Source organism: Piliocolobus tephrosceles, chromosome 13, assembly GCF_002776525.5.
Source record: "Piliocolobus tephrosceles isolate RC106 chromosome 13, ASM277652v3, whole genome shotgun sequence".
In the NCBI taxonomy this organism is placed as follows: Eukaryota; Metazoa; Chordata; class Mammalia; order Primates; family Cercopithecidae; genus Piliocolobus; species Piliocolobus tephrosceles.
This window is the reverse complement of record NC_045446.1, coordinates 45,679,135-45,698,238: the sequence shown is the minus strand read 5'-3', so window position 1 is coordinate 45,698,238 and position 19,104 is coordinate 45,679,135. Positions and strand designations below refer to the sequence as shown.

Below are 19,104 nucleotides of genomic sequence, written 5' to 3'. Positions count from 1 at the left end.
TTTGAGACGGAGTCTCGCTCTGTTGCCCAGGTTGGAATGCAGTGGTGGGATCTCGACTCACTGCAACCTCCATCTCCTGGGTTTAAGCGATTCTCCTGCCTCAGCCTCCCGAGTTGCTGGGATTACAGGCATGCGCCACCACGCCTGGCTAATTTTTTGTGCTTTTAGTAGAGGCAGGGTTTCGCCATGTTGGTCAGGCTGGTCTCAAATTCCTGACTTCGTGATCCACCCACCTCGGCCTCTCAAAGTGCTATGGTTACAGGAGTGAGCTACCACGCCTGGCCTGCAGTTAACATTTAACTGACAATTTACCGTGTACTAGGCCGTGAGCTCTGAGCTTTACAAACATGAATGGTATTTGATTTAATCTTTTTAACAACACCCCTACGAGGTAGGGAGGGCTTTACAACTGCTCTATAGCAGCAGCAGAAGAAAACGAAAGCTAGAGAATCAAAGTAACTTGCTGAGTCCGATAGCAAGTTAAATAGTGAAGCCGGAGCTCAAATACAGGACCAGGGTCTTTAATCTCTAAATCAAACTGCCTCTAAATACCTCCAGAGAGAGAAGGCAGAATGAATCACCCCTCTCACCACCATTCAAGATCCAACTGTCTTTTTGGCATGACTCATTCACTTGAGACACCTCGACTTTCCCCTCCTACCTTCCTGGCACTGCATGCTGGGTTTCAAATGTAAAACACAATCATGCAAGGTTTTGTAGTCAGGTGTGTGAACTGCCTTTTCATTTATCCAGATGTCTTCTCAGAGATACTAACTTGGTTGTCTTGTGGGCAAAATCATTTAAATTATTTAAGCTTATTTTCTCATCTACAAAAATAAATAATACTTACCTTTTACGCTGTGGTAAGGTTTAAATGAAAGAAAATAAGTATATTAAGAGTTTACCATTCTGAAAATGTATTTGAGACAACAGTTCCTTTTACAATGGCATCAAAAAGAATAAAATATTTAGGAATAAATGTAACAAGGTACAAAACTTCGACTCTGAAAACTACAGAACATTGTTGAAAAAAATAAAATAGAGCAAAGTAAATGGAAAGCATCCCTTGTTCATGGATTTGAAGATAGTATTGTTAAGATGACAATTTTCCTCAACAGATTCAACACAGTCCCTATCAAAAGCCCAGCTGCCCTTTTTTTTTTTTTTGGCAAAGATGTACAGACTCTAAAATTCATATGGAAATTCAAGGGACCCAGAATAACCAAAACAATCAGGAAAAAGAACAAACCAGCTGGTGGATTCATACTATAATCAAAAGACAGGCTATAACCAAAAGGAGAAAATAACAAGTGTTGGAGAGGATGTAAAGAAATCAGAACTCTCACACAACATACCACTGCCAGTGGCAAAATGATGCAGCTGCTTTGGGAAACAGCCTGGTAGTTCTTCAAAAGATTCAACACAGAGTCAGGGTTACCACATGACTGAGCAATTCCACTTCTCGGTATACACCCAAGAAAAATGAAAACAGGTATCTACACAAAAACTTGTATACGACTGTTCATACCAGCATTGTTAATACTAGCCAAAAAGTGAAAACAGTCCAAATGTCCATTAACTAATGAATGGATAAATAAAATGTGGCATATCCATAAAATGAAATATTCAACCACAAAAACGAATAAAGTGCTAATACATGCTACAACATGGATGAACCTTAAAAACGCTATGCTAAGTGAAAGAAAACAGACATAGGAAGTGCCTGCCTCTGGTCTTGGCCAGAGACTGTGCTTCCCAGACAAAAAAAAAAAGAAAAATTAAAAATAAAAGAAATGAGACACAAAGGCTACATATTTTATGATTCCATGTATATGCAATATCCTGAACCGGCAAATACATAGAAACACAAAGTAGACTGGTGGATACCTAGGATTGTGGGAGTTTGGGAGAAAATGGAAGAGGATTGCTAGTGGATCCTGTTTCCTCTCTCAGAGCCTTAAGCTGTTTGCCTGCAAAAAAGATATAGCTTGCCGGGCGCAGTGGCTCAATCCTATAATCCCAGCACTTTGGGAAGCTAAGGTGGGTGGATCACCTGAAGTCAGGAGTTCGAGACTAGCCTGACCAACATGGTGAAACCCCATCTCCACTAAAAATACAAAATTAGCTGGGTGTGGTGGCAGATGCCTGTAATCCCAGCTACTTGCAAGGCTAAGGCAGGAGAATAACTTAAACCCAGGAGGCGGAGGTTGCAGTGAGCCAAGATCGTGCCACTGCACTCCAGCCTGGGCAACAAGAGCGAAACTCCATCTCAAAAAAAAAAAAAGATATAGCTCTACTGCCTACCAACTTCAACAGGTGTGTATGAAGGTCTTACAATTAACATATGTAAAAGTGAGATAATAAACAAAATATGTATACAACAGTAAGTACAGGCAGGAAACTACAAATTGACACAAAGAACATCTAAGTTACAGAAAGGCCTCTGGAGAAGTTGAATCCACATTTCAGCCTAGAATCTAGAATGGTATAGAAGATTCGTGGTTAAGCCTGTAATCCCAGCACACTGGGAGGCCAAAACAGACAAATCACTTGAGGTCAGGAGTTCGAGAACAGACTGGCCAACATGGTGAAATCCTGTCTCAACGAAAAATACAAAAATTAGCCAGGCGTGGTGGCATGCACCTGTAATCCCAGCTACTTGGGAGGCTGAGACAGGAGAATCATTTGAACCGGGGAGGTGGAGGTTGCAGTGAGCTGGGATCACCTAGCTGCACTCTAGCGACAGAGCCAGACTGTCTCAAAAAAAAAAAGAAAATTAGGGGGAAAAGGGAAGGTCATTCTAAGATGGGGAAGAATTTGCTAGAAGAGAAGTCTAACTATAAACAACTCGAGAGCAGGAATCGTCTTTCACTCATTGTTCTATCTCTTCACAGTACTTAGTACAGGGTGTGCCTTTGATAATGTTTTTTGGATAGGAGTTAGGAAATAGGCAGATTTATATGAGTAGAGTAGACATAGAAAGTAAATATGATCCACAGCATTGAGCATCAAAACTAAGAAATGATTAGCATTAACTAAAACAGACTTGTTTAGTCTGCTGGGCAAAGTGAGTCCTAGATTCAGTGCCCATGATTCAGTGTAAACAAAACTGGATGAAGTCACCTCAACTCCAAACACTACACAAATGTACAAAAGGCTGCATTGTTGTCACCTGGAATAGACATATTATCAACAAATATAATTTGCTTCATTTTCCACTATTTTTTACATCCTTAAAATCACTGGAGAACATGATTATTAATAGCTATATAAGGCTACACTAGAATTGATTTAATTGCAAAACTGTTACACAAGTTTCTCAAAGGCAGCAAAAGCACTCTTCTCAGGACTTAAAAACCCAAATGTTACCATTAAATATTTCATTTGCTGTTGTTTTGACACCCCCCTACCTTGCCAAAAAGGACCTATTTTATCTGTTCCAAGGAAAATATTAACTTTTTTTTTTTTTTTGGAGACAGGGTCTCACTATGTCACCCAGGCTGGAGTGCAGTGGCACAATCAGGTGCGTGCCACCATGCCTGGATAATGTTTTGGTATTTTTCATAGAGACGGGGTTTCACCATGTTGCCAAGGCTAGTCTTGAACTCCTGGGCTCAAGGGATCTACCTGCTTCACCCTCCCAAAGTGCTGAGATTACAGGTGTGAGCCACCACACCCAGCTTTATTTTCACTACATATTAAACAGCGTATCTTCTTAGTGTAATATTAAGACAGATTTCATACTGGTCCTCACCACTAAAAATTCTGCATAACATTCTCTCAAGAAAAGTGCCTCAAGCAGTGCCATGTGCTTAAAGGGTACAAGTACTTCACTAAAGAAGAAAGTGACCCAAGAGATTCTAAATACGGTTATAAAAATTATTAAGACTGAAAAATTGAGTTTAATAAAATTTTAAATTTGCCTGCTGTACTACAGTGTATTCAGAAGACTGATATTTCTTTTCTCTTTTTTCTGAGAGGCAGTCTCACCCTGTCACCCAGAGTGGAGTGCAATGGCATGAACTCGGCTCACTGTAACCTCCATCTCCCGGGTTCAAGCAATTCTCCTGCCTCAGCCTCTTGAGTAGCTGGGATTACAGGTGCGCACCACCACACCTGGCTAATTTTTATCTTTACTAGAAACTGGGTTTCACCAAGTTGGCCAGGCTGGTCTCGAACTCCTGAGCTTAAGTGAGCCATCTGCCTCGGCCTCCCAAAGTGCTGGGATTACAGATGTGAGCCATCATGCCCAGCTTTTTTTTTTTTTTTTTAACTGATTTTCGCTCTTGTTGCCCAGGCTGGAGTGCAGTGGTGCTATTTTGGCTCACTGCAACCTCCGCCTCCCGGGTTCAAGCAATTCTCCTGCCTGAGCCTCCCAAGTAGCTGGGATTACAGGCACCAGCCACCATGTCTGGCTTTTTTGTATTTTTAGTGGAGATGGAGTTTTATCATGTTGGCCAAGAACTCTTGACCTCAGGTGATCCACCTGCCTCGGCCTCCCAAAGTGCTGGGATTACAGGCATGAGCCACCGCACTTGGCCCAGAAGACTGATATTTCAAGAGTATTCTTATATGACTTTGCTCAAATGTAGGACACACTTAAGAATAATAATACTTTGTAGTATCAAAGAAATTTTTAGCAGGAAGGAATCTTATAGAACAAGTCCAGTATTACTTTTTTTTTTTTTTTTTGAGATGGAGTTTCACTCTTGTTGCTCAGGCTGGAGTGCAATGGCGCAATCTTGGCTCACCGCAACCTCCACCTCCCAGCTTCAAGTGATTCTCCTGCCTCAGCCTCCTAAGTAGCTGGGATTACAGGTATGCACCACCACACCCAGCTAATTTTGTATTTTTAGTAGAGACGAGGTTTCTCCATGTTGGTCAGGCTGATCTTGAACTCCTGACTTCAGGTGATCTGCCTGCCTCAGCCTCCCAAAGTGTTGAGATTACAGGTGTGAGACACCGCCGTACTAGCATTTTATGAGTGAGCAAATCTAGGTTAAGTTGCCTCTCTGACATAACTCAGTGGGAGGAGCAGAAAATAGGAATTAGGGAACTAGGTAATTTCTCTAAATGTAACACTTAATATAAATGAAGGAATATACTTATGTGGCTGGGCATGGTGGCTCACATCTGTAATCCCAGCTTTTTGGACAGTCAAGGACGGAGGATCACTTGAGGTCAGCAGTTCGAGACCAGCCTGGGCAACATAGCAAGACACTGCCTCTACAAAAATAAAAATAAAAATTGGCCAGATGTGGTGATGTTACCTGTGGTCCTAGCTACCTCCAGAAGCTGAGACAGGAGAATCACTTGAGCCCAAGAGTTTGAGGCTGCAGTAAGCTATGATGCTGCCATTGTACTCCAGCCTGGGAGATACAGCAAGACTCTATCTTTTTTTAAAAAAAGAAAAAGCACACACTTTTTGAAGAATAATAAGTACTGGTGAATTGACCCACCCACTTACAATACAGAACTGTATGACAAAGCTTCCTGCCATAATGGAAATAATCTATATATACATTGTCCAATATGATAGCCACAAACGACATGTGGCTACTAACAATTGAAATGTGATTAGTGATTTTGTTCCTGTTTTTTAAACAGGAACTCATTTATATCTTTTGCCCAATTCTCTATTTACTGTTTGTTTGTTTTCTGTTTTTTTGAAACAGAGTCTCACTCTGTTGCCCAGGCTGGAGTGCAGTGGCACGATCTCGGCTCACCACAATCTCCACCTCCCAGGTTCAAGTGATTCTCCTGCCTCAGCCTCCTGAGTAGCTGGGACTACAGGCACAAGCCACCATGCGCAGCTAATTTTTGTATTTTTAGTAGAGACAGGGTTTCATTATGTTAGCCAGGCTGGTCTCGAATTCCTGACCTTGTGATCTGTCCACCTCAGTCTCCCAAAGTGCTGGGATTACGGGTGTGTGCCACCATGCCTGGCCTATTTATTGGTTTTAATATTGATTTGTGGGCATGCTTTATATATTTTAGATATCAACACTTTGTCAGTTATGTGTGCTACAGATAGCTTCTCTAAGTTTGTATCTTGCCTCTTCACTTTCTTTTTTAAAAAACTGAGATAGGGTCTTGCCATAACTACTAGACTCAACAGATCTGCTTGTCTTGGCCTCCCAAAGTTCTGAGATTACAGGTGTGAGCCACCGCACCTGGCTGCCTCTTCACCTTCTTCACAGGGTCTTCTGTTCTTAATTTAAATATAGTTGGATTTGTCTCTTATTTGTGTATTATTTTAAAACGGTTTGCATATTCTGAGCCTATACCATTTATATTTTTAGGTTTTAAAGCTGTCTTTTACATTTAGGTCTTTAATCCACTGGAAATTTTTATGTTTGGCGTAAGGTAGGAATACAAGGTACGATTTCATTTTTCCCATGTGGATATTCACTTTTCTCTGCATTCTCCTTTCGCCAGTTATCTGCAATGTCTTCTGTTTTATACTGCATTTCCAAACATGTATGACTACGATTCTAAGCCTTTAGTCTGTTTCACTGGTTAGTCTATTCCACACCAATGCCGCACTAAATTTTACTTGCCAGTACTGATATTTGGTAGAGCAAGTCCTCAAATCTATCATCTATTCTTTCTTTCTTCTTCTTCTTCTTTTTTTTTTTGAGACAGAGTATTGCTCTGTGGCTCAGGCTGGGGCGCAGTGGTGCATTCTCAGCTCACTGAAACCTCTGCCTCCTGGGTTCAAGCGATTCTCCTGCCTCAGCCTCCCAAGTGGCTGGGGCTACAGGTGCCCACCACCACGCCCAGTTTTTATATTTTTTAGTGGAGAGGAGGTTTCACCATGTTGGCCAGGCTGGTCTCAAACTCCTGACCTCAAGTGACCCACCCACCTCAGCCTCCCAAGTGCTGGGATTACAGGCGTGAGCCACACCACACCCAGCCCTCATATCTATTCTTTTTTCATAATAATGTCAAGGTTATCCTTGGCCTTCTGCTCTTCTACATGAATTTTAGAATCAGTTTGAAGTTTCCAAGAACTGCATTGACCCTATAGTTCAATTTGGGGAGAACTGACAATCTTCACATCTACGAAATTGGGATATCTATTTAATAAGATTTTTTACTTTCTCCATAGTTGCTTAATTTTTTAATGTACTGATCATTTCTCCATCGATTTTTCCACAACAAAATTATTTCTTAAGTTTTTAAAAATTTTAAATTCATTTATTTTTTATTTTTTTGAGATGGAGTCTCCCTCTGTTGCCCAGGCTGGAGTACAGTGGCACAACCTGGGGTTACTGCAAACTCTGCCTCTCAGGTTCAAGCGATTCTCCTGCTTCAGCCTCCCAAGTAGGTGGGATTACAGGTGTGTGCCACCATGCCTGGCTTATTTTTTTGTATTTTTAGTAGAGATGGGGTTTCACCATGTTGGACAGGCTGATCTCGAACTCCTGGCCTCAGGTGACCCACATGCCTCGGCCTCCCAAAGTGTTGGGATTACAGGCATGAGCCACGGCGCCTGGCCTTAAATTTATTTCCATGTTTTAGAGACAGGGTCTCGTCCTATCTCCCAGGCTGGCAAGCAGTGACACAATCATAGCTCTCTGCATACTCAAACTCCAGGGCTCAAGCTGTTCTCCTGCCTCAGCCTCTCAATTAGCGGGGACTACAGGCATGAGTAACCGTGCCCAGATTAAAACTATTTCTAGATATTAAATGATATTATTTACCTACTGAAATGAATGGTCAGGGAACCTCAAATATTTGCTGGACTGACTTGTTTCTGATTGGTTTCCTTAATTTATACGGCCAACAAATACTTATTAATAATAAGCTACCCCAGCCTGGCCAATATGATGAAACCTCATCTCTACTAAAAATACAAAAAAAAAAAAAAAAAAAAAATTAGCCAGGACCCAGAATAGCTTGAACCCAGAAGGCGGGGATTGCAGTGAGCTGAGATCGCGCCACTGCACTCCAGCCTGGCTGACAGAGCCAGACTCCATCGAAGAAGAAGAGGAGGAAGAAGAGGAAGAAGAGGAGGAGGAAGAGGAGGAGGAAGAAGAGGAGGAAGAGGAAGAAAGAAGGAAGAAGGAAGAAGGAAGAAGGAAGAAAGAAGAAAGAAGAAAGAAGAAAGAAGAAAGAAGAAGTAGTTATCTATGTGCCAGACTCTATGCTATGCACTGACGGAAAAAAGAAAGTCCTCTACCATTCTACTCTCACCCTTGAAAAAACCATTGTCTCTCTTCTTTTCCTTCATTCCAGTTCCACCAAAAATATGTTCTATGCTTGAATCTTAACTTGAACAATTCTTCCCATCGGACAATCCATCATCCTCTGCACATTAAAACTTGAATGGTTCTTTTAATTTCATGTGCTCTGAAGAGGAGACAGAAAGCGTAGTAATCCTAAGCATTACGATACTTCTCTTCCTACAAGATCTGCACCTGTCGCAGTAGATAAATTCATTCAAGTCACTTACATAAACAATTTCAATCTTAGGGCTTCAAAACCTCCCACGGATATGTAAACTGCCCCAACAAGGAAAGAAGCAAGTATAACAAAAATGGCATAAACTATGGTTTCCGCATTAGGAAGTCTTAAGACGCATTAAGAATTACTTAAGGCCGGGTACGGTGGTTCATACCTGTAATTCCACCACTTTGGGAGGCTCAGGCGGGTGGATCACTTGAGGTCAGGCGTTCAAGACCAGACTGGCCAACATGGGGAAAATCCATCTCTACTAAAATACAAAATTTAGCCAGGCATGGTGGCGCGCGCCTGTAGTCCCAGCTACTTGGGAGGCTGAGGCACGAGAATCGGCTTGAACCTGGGAGGTGGAGGTTGCAGTGAGCCGAGATCGCGCCACTGCACTCCAGCCTGGGCGACAGAGCAAGACTCTGTCAAAGAAAAAAAAAGAAAAAAACCTTAACTAGGAAACTGGTGAAAACTAGTTTTCTTAACTAGAAAATTGGTGGTGATTTCCTTAGATTGTACACCGGAAACTCAGGCTAGTCAGGTCTCGGAAATATAGGTCAGATTTCGGCCCGCCTACTCCCCAACCTTCCAACATTAAGATCTCTCCAGGGCCTTCAAGCTCTGTCTTCATCCCTAAATCTACTCAGGTCTTTCATTCACAGAACAGTTATTCAGTACTTATGTTGTTGTCAAACACAGTGGCTAGATGAAGGGAATACAAAAGCACAATCTTTGCAGTCAAAGGGGCTCACAGCAAGAGTAAGGTTTGTAAATACATAATTACTCCACAATGTGATAATCGATATCTTTGAAAACAGAAGGGTTGATTCAATCTTCCAGGGAGTGACTGAGTTGGGTCTTACAAAGGATGAGCTTTGCAATTCAAGAAAAAATAAAAAAAAGGCAGACCATTTCAGCAGACAGAAAGGCGTGGTTAGGCGTGTGCTGCGAGCTGTTTGAGGTCAGTGAAGCTGGGGGTATGAGGAGGGCTGGCACCAGGTGGAGGTTGGGAAACCTCGGAGTTGCGGGAGAAATCAGAATCCAGGTCCCCTCAGGCACCCTGGGGCCGCTCCCCGTAGCCAGCTGCCCCGGCTCCAAGCCCCACTACAAGCCGGGAAACGCAAAACGGAGGCAACCTGGCCAAAGGCAGAGGAACCCCCCCCACACACACAAGACCCTGAGGACCCAGACCTGGCCCTGCGGACTGCCCGCACCTTGCCAAGCAGCCGTCTCAGGCCCTCGCAGTCGAACTCCATCTCCAGCCCGGTCCCGAGCCAGATCCCACGACCCCAGCCTCCGGGCCTTGTTCCGGACTTGCTGCAGGACGGAAGCCGCTGAGGACCAAACTTCCCGGCGGTCCAAGGCTCCGCCTCTTCCCAGACTGAAAACTCCACCCGCATTCAAAGCACGGGTTCAGCCGCGGCTGCGCCCGGAATCCGAGGTACCTGCTTCTTGACCCCGGAGTGGGCAAGTGACGAGGGCACGGCCAGAAATGCGTTGGTGTCAAGGAAACCACGACCCATCTTCCTGGAAGGAAACTTGGGGACACTTATGAAGAGAAGACTAGGAAGGACCGGAGTAGAATCTCTAAAGGAGGTAGAAGCAACACGCGGTGTTCTTGAAGAGTTTCCAGACAGATGTGTTAAATTCCGCAGTGTATCAGGAAAGAGCAAGACCGAAAAATTGCAGTTGAATTTAGGAAGGAGGCGGTAATGGAATTTCAGAAGCAAAATTTCAGGGAGTAGAAAGGAGAAACAAAGTCAGGAGGATCCTTGTCGGAGAAGCGGAGCCACAGCATCAGGGTGGCGCAGCACGGGGCGAGGGGTTGCTTTTTAATATTTTTAGGGATGCCATAACAATGTTGGTGGTCAAAGAGAGGAGACAGCCAGGTGAACGAAAAAGTTGGAAAACAAGAGAGGAGGGAGGTGGGTGAATAAGGTCATTTGGAGAAGGTGGGCGAAGAAGAGATGCAGGGTACAGTAATTTTCTGGTATTATTTGGTCTCCTTGACCCGTGACTGACTTACCTTCCCTGTATCCCTGGCATGAGCCACTGAAGCGAAAAGTCAGGAGCTGGATATTGTAATTGTCAAGAGGCTGGGCGTATAGGAGGGAGATTGTATTTATAGGGAGATCTGAAGGGAGCGTTGCCCTGACTCAGGAGAAGCAGCTGAAAAGCTGGAAGGAACATTCATTCAGAAAGTATTTATTGAGCATCTACTACTTGCCAGCTACTTTTCCAGGTCTCAGGATACAGCAGTGAACAAAATACACTCAGATAGCTGCTGTCTTAAGGGTGTCATTCCTTTATTAGCAGAGGGAGAGCAAAACAATAAATGTAATAAATTATTCAGCATGTCAGAAGGTTGATTATGTGTTGTGGAGAATAAATTCATAAAAGGGTAAGGAGATTGGGGTAGTTCTGAGGGGTGAGGGAGTAAGTGTTACGAATCAGAGTGCAGACAAAGCAGAAGCCTAAGACAGGCATGTGCAGAGGGAGGCTCAACACAGCAAGAAGGCCAGTGTGGCTGGAGTAGAATGAAGTAAGACAGGAGTAGAGACAAGGAGGCTAAGTCAGGGAAACAAAAGGGAGGAACAAATGGTTTAGAGAAGTGAGTCTTTTAGTGTGATCTCCAGACCTGCAGCCTCAGATGCTGGGAGTTGTTGGAAGTGCAGAGTCTGCCGGGCGCGGTGGCTCACGCCTGTCATTCCAGCACTTTGGGAGGCCTAGGCAGGCGGATCACAAGGTCAGGAGATCGAGACCATCATGACTAACACAGTGAAACCCCGCCCCTACTAAAAATACAGAAAATTAGCCGGGCGTGGTGACGGGCGCCTGTAGTCCCAGCTACTCAGGAGGCTGAGGCAGGAGAATGGCGTGAAACCAGGAGGTGGAGCTTGCAGTGAGCCCAGATCGCCCACTGCACTCCAGCCTGGGCCACAGGGCCAGACTCCGTCTCAAAAAAAAAAAAAAGAAGTGCAGAGTCTAAGACCTCACCCCAGCTTTATTCAATCACAGACTCTGGGGTTGGGGACCAGCAGTTCTCTTCTAACAAGTCTTCCAGATGATTCTGATGGGTGATGAAATCCAAGAACCACGTGGGGCTTTGTAGACAATTGTAAGGATTCTGGCCTGTCCATGCCCTCCAGCCAGAGACCATCAGGAACACACGTGTACTTAAACAAGTTGAGTTCATTATTAATAGTTCTTGCAGTGAGGAAGCAGGTGCTGTGGAGAACCATTGGGACAGCTTGGTGAGAGAGAGAACCTATTACAGAATTTGGGCGATTTGCAGGAGGGCTCAAGAAAGCCAGGCTTCACCCTGGATTGGGTGCTGTCAGAAAGCAGGGACGTTTCTGAGACTATCTGAATCAGTATTGTCTGTAAGATGGACAGACTAGAATGAAGATAAAGCTATACTTGGTAAAGAAGCAGCAGTCACTCATAATAGAGAAGAACATTTTTATATTTCATGGCTTGCAGTGACCTTGCTCTCTTGTCTCTTAGACAAAATTTTGAAATGGCCTCATTGTGTCTCACTTTTTTTAGTCTGACTGACCTTGTCTCATGTTGGTGTTCTGTGAGATTATGTCCCACAGAAGAATAACTGGGCCAAGCTGTGAGTATCAGTCCAGCTTCTAACAACCCTGAAGTCTAGCTGTGTCAGACCAGCTCTCAGATGTCAGGGCCTGCCTCTTCCTTTCTCAGGCTTTTAATCTGGGAGAAAGAGAAAGCCACTGGGAGGTTTCGAACAGAACAGTGACATGATCTGACTGAGTTTTTAAAAAATATTAATAGCTCTGCGGTGTTGTGAAGAGGCAGCAGTATGGGGCAAGAGTAGGCCAGAAGACAACGTAGGAGGAAGATTACAGAGAAAAGTGTTATAGAAGGGCTGTTAAGTGCATCTCAGCGAGATCTAACCAACCTTGAAACAGAACTGCCAGGGGCTGCAAGTTCTAATAGATCCTGCCAGAAATCCGTGTTACAAGGAAAAAATACCCATTAGCAGCAAGGCCAGGGCAAGATTGTTCCATCTTTTATGAAAGAGTCTTTTATGGAAGAGGCCTTCCAGCCAAACCTTCAATTCTCTTCTGGTCTAGTCACTATACACACTTTATGCCAGATAGGGTGTGAGTGAATGTGTGTGTATGTATGTGTAGTGTTTCCTTTGTGAAGAGTACATTGCTAAGAGTTTTATGTGCTTTAACTCTGTTCATCTTCCTAAGACCCTATGACCTGGATAGAATTATTACCTCAGTTTTACTGATAAGAAAACTGTGGTTTATTGTTATATTACCTATTTTCCATGTTTCTGAGATTCTGTTGAATAAGAGATATATTAATGATAGCTTTTGGGGGGAGAAGAAGACTACAAAATTAAACACATACTGACTTTAACACACCTATTTCAAAAGAACTTAAATGTGAAATATAGGATATGTGTATAATTGTCTCCATTTTACAGATTGGAAAACCAAAGACTAAGGTTAAGTTACTGCAGAAGATGATGTCAAAGACTATCTTCCTAAGCTGTGTGTTATACTGCCTCTCACTGTGTGTGAAATTGTGATGACACTTTGTGATTAATAATAATAGTCTAGGAAACCAGCCAGGTGTGGTGGCTTATGCCTGTAATCCCAGGATGTTGGAACGCCCAGGCGGGCATATCACCTGAGGTCAGGAGTTCAAGACCAGCCTGGTCAACATGGCGAAACCTCATCTTTGCTAAAAATACAAAAATTAGCGGGGTGTGGTGGCAGGCACCTGTAATCTCAGCTATTTAGGAGGCTGAGGCAGGGAGAATTGCTTGAATCTGGGAGGCGGAGGTTGCAGTAAGCCGAAATCTTGCCACTGCATTCTAGCTTGGGCAACAGAGTGAGATTCCATCAAAAAAAAAAAAGTCTACAGAAGTCTGAATTATGTGCCTATATTGCTATGCAGTTACAAGAGAAAAGCTGTATAGTACAGACATTGGCTTTTTTTTTTTAAAGCCTCTCCCTTGACTTCATCCTGACCACCAGGCTACCCTCATCTCCTGAAACTGGTGCTGTTAGATCCTATAATCCAATTAGATTGAAACATTCACTCTTCCCCAAGTACATTGTGTTCTTCCTTGCCTCATGCCTTACCTGCCAGGAATATTTTATTATACTGTTGTACCTGTCTACCTCCATTTCCACTCCTCTTTCTGTCCTCAGATACTGTAAGGCCCTGGCAAATAGGGGTTGAATCTCATTCATCTCTATATTCCCAGTGCCTATTATAATTATTTAATAGTGTAATTATTGAAGATATAGACCTGCCCCTGTAGACAGTCACATATACAGTTTGTTTTGTGTCCAATTTCTGGAATGTTTGTAGATTTACTGAAGTCTGCTAGACCCCAGGCATCGTTGGTGGGAGCATAATTTGCTACAACCTTTGGGCAGAGTAGTCTTGTAGACCTTTGACCCTATAATGCCACGTTGGGAATCTGTCTTACAGAAATAAAAGGACTCAGGATATATGTACAAATATGTTAATAATGTTAAAAGGGGGAAAATGTCCCAAACATACGCTGCATCTTTGTAAGTTTTAGAAAAAACACAAAAATGGCTTGTCTAAAATTAGGACTTGTGCTGGGCACGGTGGCTCAAGCCTGTAATCCCAGCACTCTGGGAGGCCAAGACGGGCGGATCACGAGGTCACGTGATCGAGACCATCCTGGCTAACATGGTGAAACCCCGTCTCTACTAAGAAATACAAAAAACTAGCCGGGCGAGGTGGCGGGCGCCTGTAGTCCCAGCTACCCGGAAGGCTGAGGCAGGAGAATGGTATAAACCCGGGAGGCGGAGCTTGCAGTGAGCTGAGATCCGGCCACTGCACTCCAGCCTGGGCGACAGAGCCAGACTCCGTCTCAAAAAAATAAAATAAAATAAAATAAAATTAGAACTTGTGTTTTTGGTGCTCTACCTCTGATCTCTGTTTATACCCTTTGTTGCTTTCATGATTATTGGTCCTATCAGACATATTTTTAGGGGACGAAACCTTGTTATTCTAAATATCACACATATATATTCTTACATACTCCTTTTTTTTTTTTTTGAGATGGAGTCTTGCTCTGTTACCCTGACTAGAGTGCAGTGGCATGATCTTAGCTCACTGCAACCTCTGCCTCCTGGGTTCAAATGATTCTCCTGTTTTAGCCTCCCAAGAAGCTGAGATTACAGGTGTGTACCAACACGCCCAGCTAATTTTTGAATTTTTGGTAGAGGCAGGGTTTCACCATGTTGGTCAGGCTGGTTTCAAACTCCTGACCTCAGGTTATCCACCCACCTCTGCCTCCCAAAGTGCTAGGATTACAGGCGTGAGCCACCGTGCCCAGCCTATCATATACTTCTTAAATGTATGGAACTTAACTGTTGTATTCATTGACAGCAGTTTTGCATCTCAGGTCATCCTCAAATATCCTTTGTAACAACCTATGTTTTTATGACCTTGTGAATTAAAACTGCAATTTTTCTTAAGCTAATTCTTTTTGTAAGGATTTTATTTTATTTTATTTTATCATTATTTTTTGAGATGGAGTCTCCACTGTCGCCCAGGCTGGAGTACAGTGCTGCAGTCTCTGCTCATTTCAACCTCCACCTCCCAGGTTCCAGCGATTCTCATGCCTCTGCCTCCCAAGTAGCTGGGATTACAGGCACCTGCCACCATGCCCAGCTATTTTTTGTATGTTTGGTACAGACAGGGTTTTCCCATATTTGCCAGGCTGAGCTGGAATTCCTGGCCTCAGGTGATCCTCCTGCCTCCTCCTCCCAGAGTGCTGAGATGACAGGCCTAAGCCACTGCGCTGGGCCTGTAAGGATTTTATACAGCCTCTGCATTTTCTTACTGTGTCTAAACTTGCATGCTTTTTTTTTTGAGGCAGAGTTTCCTTCGTTACCCAGGCTGGAGTGCAGTGGTACAATCTTGGCTCACTGCAACCTCAGTCTCCCGAGTAACTGGGATTACAGGCATGCACTACCATGCCTGGCTAATTTTTGTATTTTTAGTAGAGATGGGGTTTTGCCATATTGGCCAGGCTGGTCTCGAACTTCTGACTTCAGGTGATTCACCCACCTCTATCTCCCAAAGTGCTGGGATTACAGGTGTGAGCCCCTGCGCCCAGCCTGAACTTTGCATACTTTCTTGTCATCTTTTTGCTTCCCTGGTTAACAAGAAAGAAATTGGCCATGATTAGAAATTTGTTAGGAAAAAAAAAATTATTTTACCACCAATACATTTATTTGCAGGAGATAGGGTCAAATCTTACCATTGACTTTTTTTTTTTGAGACGGAGTCCCACTGTGCCACCCAGGCTGGAGTACAGTGGTGCAATCTCAACTCACTGCAACCTCTACCTCCTGGGTTCACGAGATTCTCCTGCCTCAGCCTCCCGAGTAGCTGGGATTACAGGTGCCCACCACCACGCCCAGCTGATCTTTTTCATATTTTTAGTAGACATGGCATTTCACTATATGTTGACCAGTCTGGTCTCAAACTCCTGACCTCAAGTGATCCACCCACTTTGGCCTCCTAAAGTGCTGGGATTATAGGCATGAGTCACCACGCCTGGCCTTATGGACTTTTAAACTAGGTAGGACTAGAGTCACTGATCTGCCTAACCTCTGGGTGTTTATCCTGCACACAAGGCATCACCAGTGAATGCATGAGCATTAGATGAGGGGGACACATTCTGACTAATCACATGATTGTCTATTCAGAGGAAGGTACTGCCCTTGTATCAAAAGAAGTATTGAGAAAAATAAAGGCAGAGCCTAACACTTGCCTCCTAGCACAGGCTGAAACATGATAGTGGCCTTGTGCAGAAGAATGATGCTTTCAGTGAGCTGCAAGATAGGAGCTGGACCAACTAGGGGGTTGGACAGGGGTGGGATCTGACCTGATTAGCCTTTCCCCACCCAGTCTGGGCCTCCAAAAGCCATTCTCTGGCCCTCTGAACAAGGCAGACTCAGCAAATCTAGAAGGTATGGGGATTCTGCCAATTCCCCCCGTAGCCCCCACCTCCCCCAGGTTTGGCAGGTGATCTAATCCCCAGGGTGCGGCCCCACCCGCCCCCTCCTTCTGACCCCACATCTGGACAAACACATGACAAATATGGAAACTGAAGCCCAGCTGGGTTGGAGCACATCTGGTTGTTGCTGCGTTGGCGGGTGTCCTGAGATAATCAGGCCTCACCCATAGGGGCCAGGTTGAGACAGCGTGTTTTTTTTGAAGATGACTCAGGTTGCTCCAGGTCAAAGCATGATCCTGATGATACTAGGTGGAAAAGCAGGCTGGAGCCTCATAAGAGCTGGCCCTGCAGCTCTTCTTACAGCAGTAAATCCAGGATTTGAACACCAGTGAGTAAGGCGAGAGCCCAGTCTGCAGCCCACAGTTGTTCACAGCCATGAGGCTGCCAACCAGCCCGAAAGGGGAGGTCAGCATGCTCACTGCAATCTCCATCACAAACTTGATGTAGCTCTGGATGGACAGGGCCTGGCCTAACTGGGAACCCCAATTCTGGTCATTTCTCAGCCCCCCTAGGTGTTACTCATGCTGTCATCTACCAGGTAGTCATTGATAAAAGTGGGCCAGCAGGTTATAGCCTCACAAGAAAACTACTTCACCCAGGAGATGAAGGATCAAGCCAACAAAGAATCCCAGCAGCCCTTCCTCTTTGAAAATCTTCTCAGTGGAGCTCAGCACACCACTGTACTTGACCTCCCATCCCACAAATTAGACCATGCAGCATATTGAGATGGCATGCAGGGGGTGGGCCAACATACAGGACACACACTGCATCATCATCCCCTAGGAGGTCTCCTTCACTGCTTGCTTCAGAGAAGTCTTCATATCCGTCCTTATTGGAAACCTGCTTGTTTTCATCTGGAGGGAAAACCTTCCTGCTGCCCCCGTTACAAAGGAGAGGGGTCACATCAGTTGGAGGCTCAGAACTCGGAACAGCCCTGTCTTGCCATCCATCACACCCATGCCCACTGCCACAAAAAGCTTCAGTGGTCAGGGAGTTGTCTACAGGCCCCAGGCCTCACCATCCATTCTGCTGGCCAAGGGTAGGATGGATGTGCGTGGGTGCTCTCCACCTTCACTGCAAGTTCCTGCTCCACCTCCAGCTCCTGCCATCTCCGTGGCACTACCACAAGCCTGGGGCCAGAAATTTTAACAATCATAGCATTGTTTATGGTGGTAAAAATTGGGAAAAAAATCTGAATGTACATTATGCCAGTTATTTATTGCCTTTTAGTTCCAAATCCACCATTTATTGCTTGCTCTACCATAATGAAGCTGGGCCCTCTAAGCATTTCTTCCTTGTTAGTGGAATGCTAACATTTTGTCAGTAGAGGGCCGTCGGAGGATACTACAAGAGGAAGGGCTTTCTCTTCCTAGTTCCAGTGTGTGTCTATTCCTGATTCTGTTCAAGGCTGCTAATGGCATGTGTGGGGACTTCTAGTGGCACTCACCCTGTCAAGTATCAGTGGCTCCGCTGCGGGCTGCTTCCACACCTGTGTCACTGAGACAATTTTCCAGTGAGTTCCGCCAGCACCCATTGCCAGCGTTAGCCTGCAGCAGCTCATTAGACCACTACCGCCCCAGTTGGTCATGTCCACAACTCCTCCAACATGTTTTGGATCTCAGCCCTGGAGGGGACAGGACTATTCCAAATTTATTGCTTCCTTTGGGTACTTTGCCTTAGCCCTAGCGGTAGTGACTACTCCCTATGTATGCTATTCCTGTAATATGTAACACTTTCTACCCCTTCTATAGTCAGTCACTTGCTCCTAGTTGATAACTCCCTTTATTAAAATTTTCAAATTACTGTGTGGTTTTCTGTCTCCTGATTGGACTTAACCTACTGTATCATTGGGAGCAAGATGAAATAAACTAGAATATTATGCAAGAATTAAGAATAATGTAAGCTAGGCACAGTGGCTCACGCCTGTAATCTCAGCACTTTGGAAGGCCGAGGCAAGAGGCTAACTTGAGCCCAGGAGTTTGAGACCTGCCTGGTCAACATAGCGAGACCCTACCTTTGAAAAAAAAAAAATAATTAGCCAGGCATGGTGGTACACACTTGTAGTCCCAGCTACTTGGGAGGCTGAGATGGGAGGATCGCTCTAGCCCAGGAGTTCAAGGCTGCAGTGATCTGTGACTGCCCCTGCACTCCAGTCTTGACGACAAAGACTGTCCAAGAACATACACTTCTGCTTCTGCCTATGAAGGATCAACTGTTACAGAAATTACCTTCTCTTTATAAATAGAAAATTGCACAAAACATGAAATAATTGTTTTCAGATCTTGTACAAGAGACAGCACAAGACTGTGTACTTTGAAAGAAAGGAAACCAGTGAAGGTGAGTCCTACAATTGCTCCCGCCAGGTGGCAGTTTTCAGGCTATAGCACAGAAAGGGGTTACCCAACTGAGCGTTTCACTGAGTTGAAAAGAAAGATAGCAAAGTACAGCAGAGGCCAGAATTTGCAGGATGGAGTACTAAGAAGAGGGAGCTCCATGGAGAAAGCTCTGTAGCTTTCCACAGGGGCCCTTGTGAGTCCGGCTGAGTTCTGTCTGCACATATATGGGATAAAACTCGATGAGGCCTGGAAAAGATC

At 44.5% G+C, this 19,104-nt stretch overlaps 1 protein-coding gene and 1 pseudogene across 4 annotated transcripts in view; both read right to left on the bottom strand.

Annotated features, from left to right (window-relative positions):
- The window catches only part of UEVLD (UEV and lactate/malate dehyrogenase domains), a 72,569-nt gene extending 62,743 nt beyond the window's left edge, over positions 1-9,826 (bottom strand). For all 4 annotated transcript variants that reach the window (XR_003309382.1, XM_026454050.2, XM_026454051.2 and 1 more), the window contains exon 1: positions 9,669-9,826. Coding sequence is in view for 3 of the 4 variants with exons in the window: in XM_026454050.2 (XP_026309835.2) it covers positions 9,669-9,710 (42 nt within the window). In the remaining variant the exon portion in view is untranslated. The remainder of the gene's footprint in view (positions 1-9,668) is intronic.
- A 6,837-nt stretch (positions 9,827-16,663) lies between these two features.
- Positions 16,664-17,377, bottom strand: LOC111555088 (annotated as a pseudogene).
- Between the last annotated feature and the right edge of the window lie 1,727 nt (positions 17,378-19,104).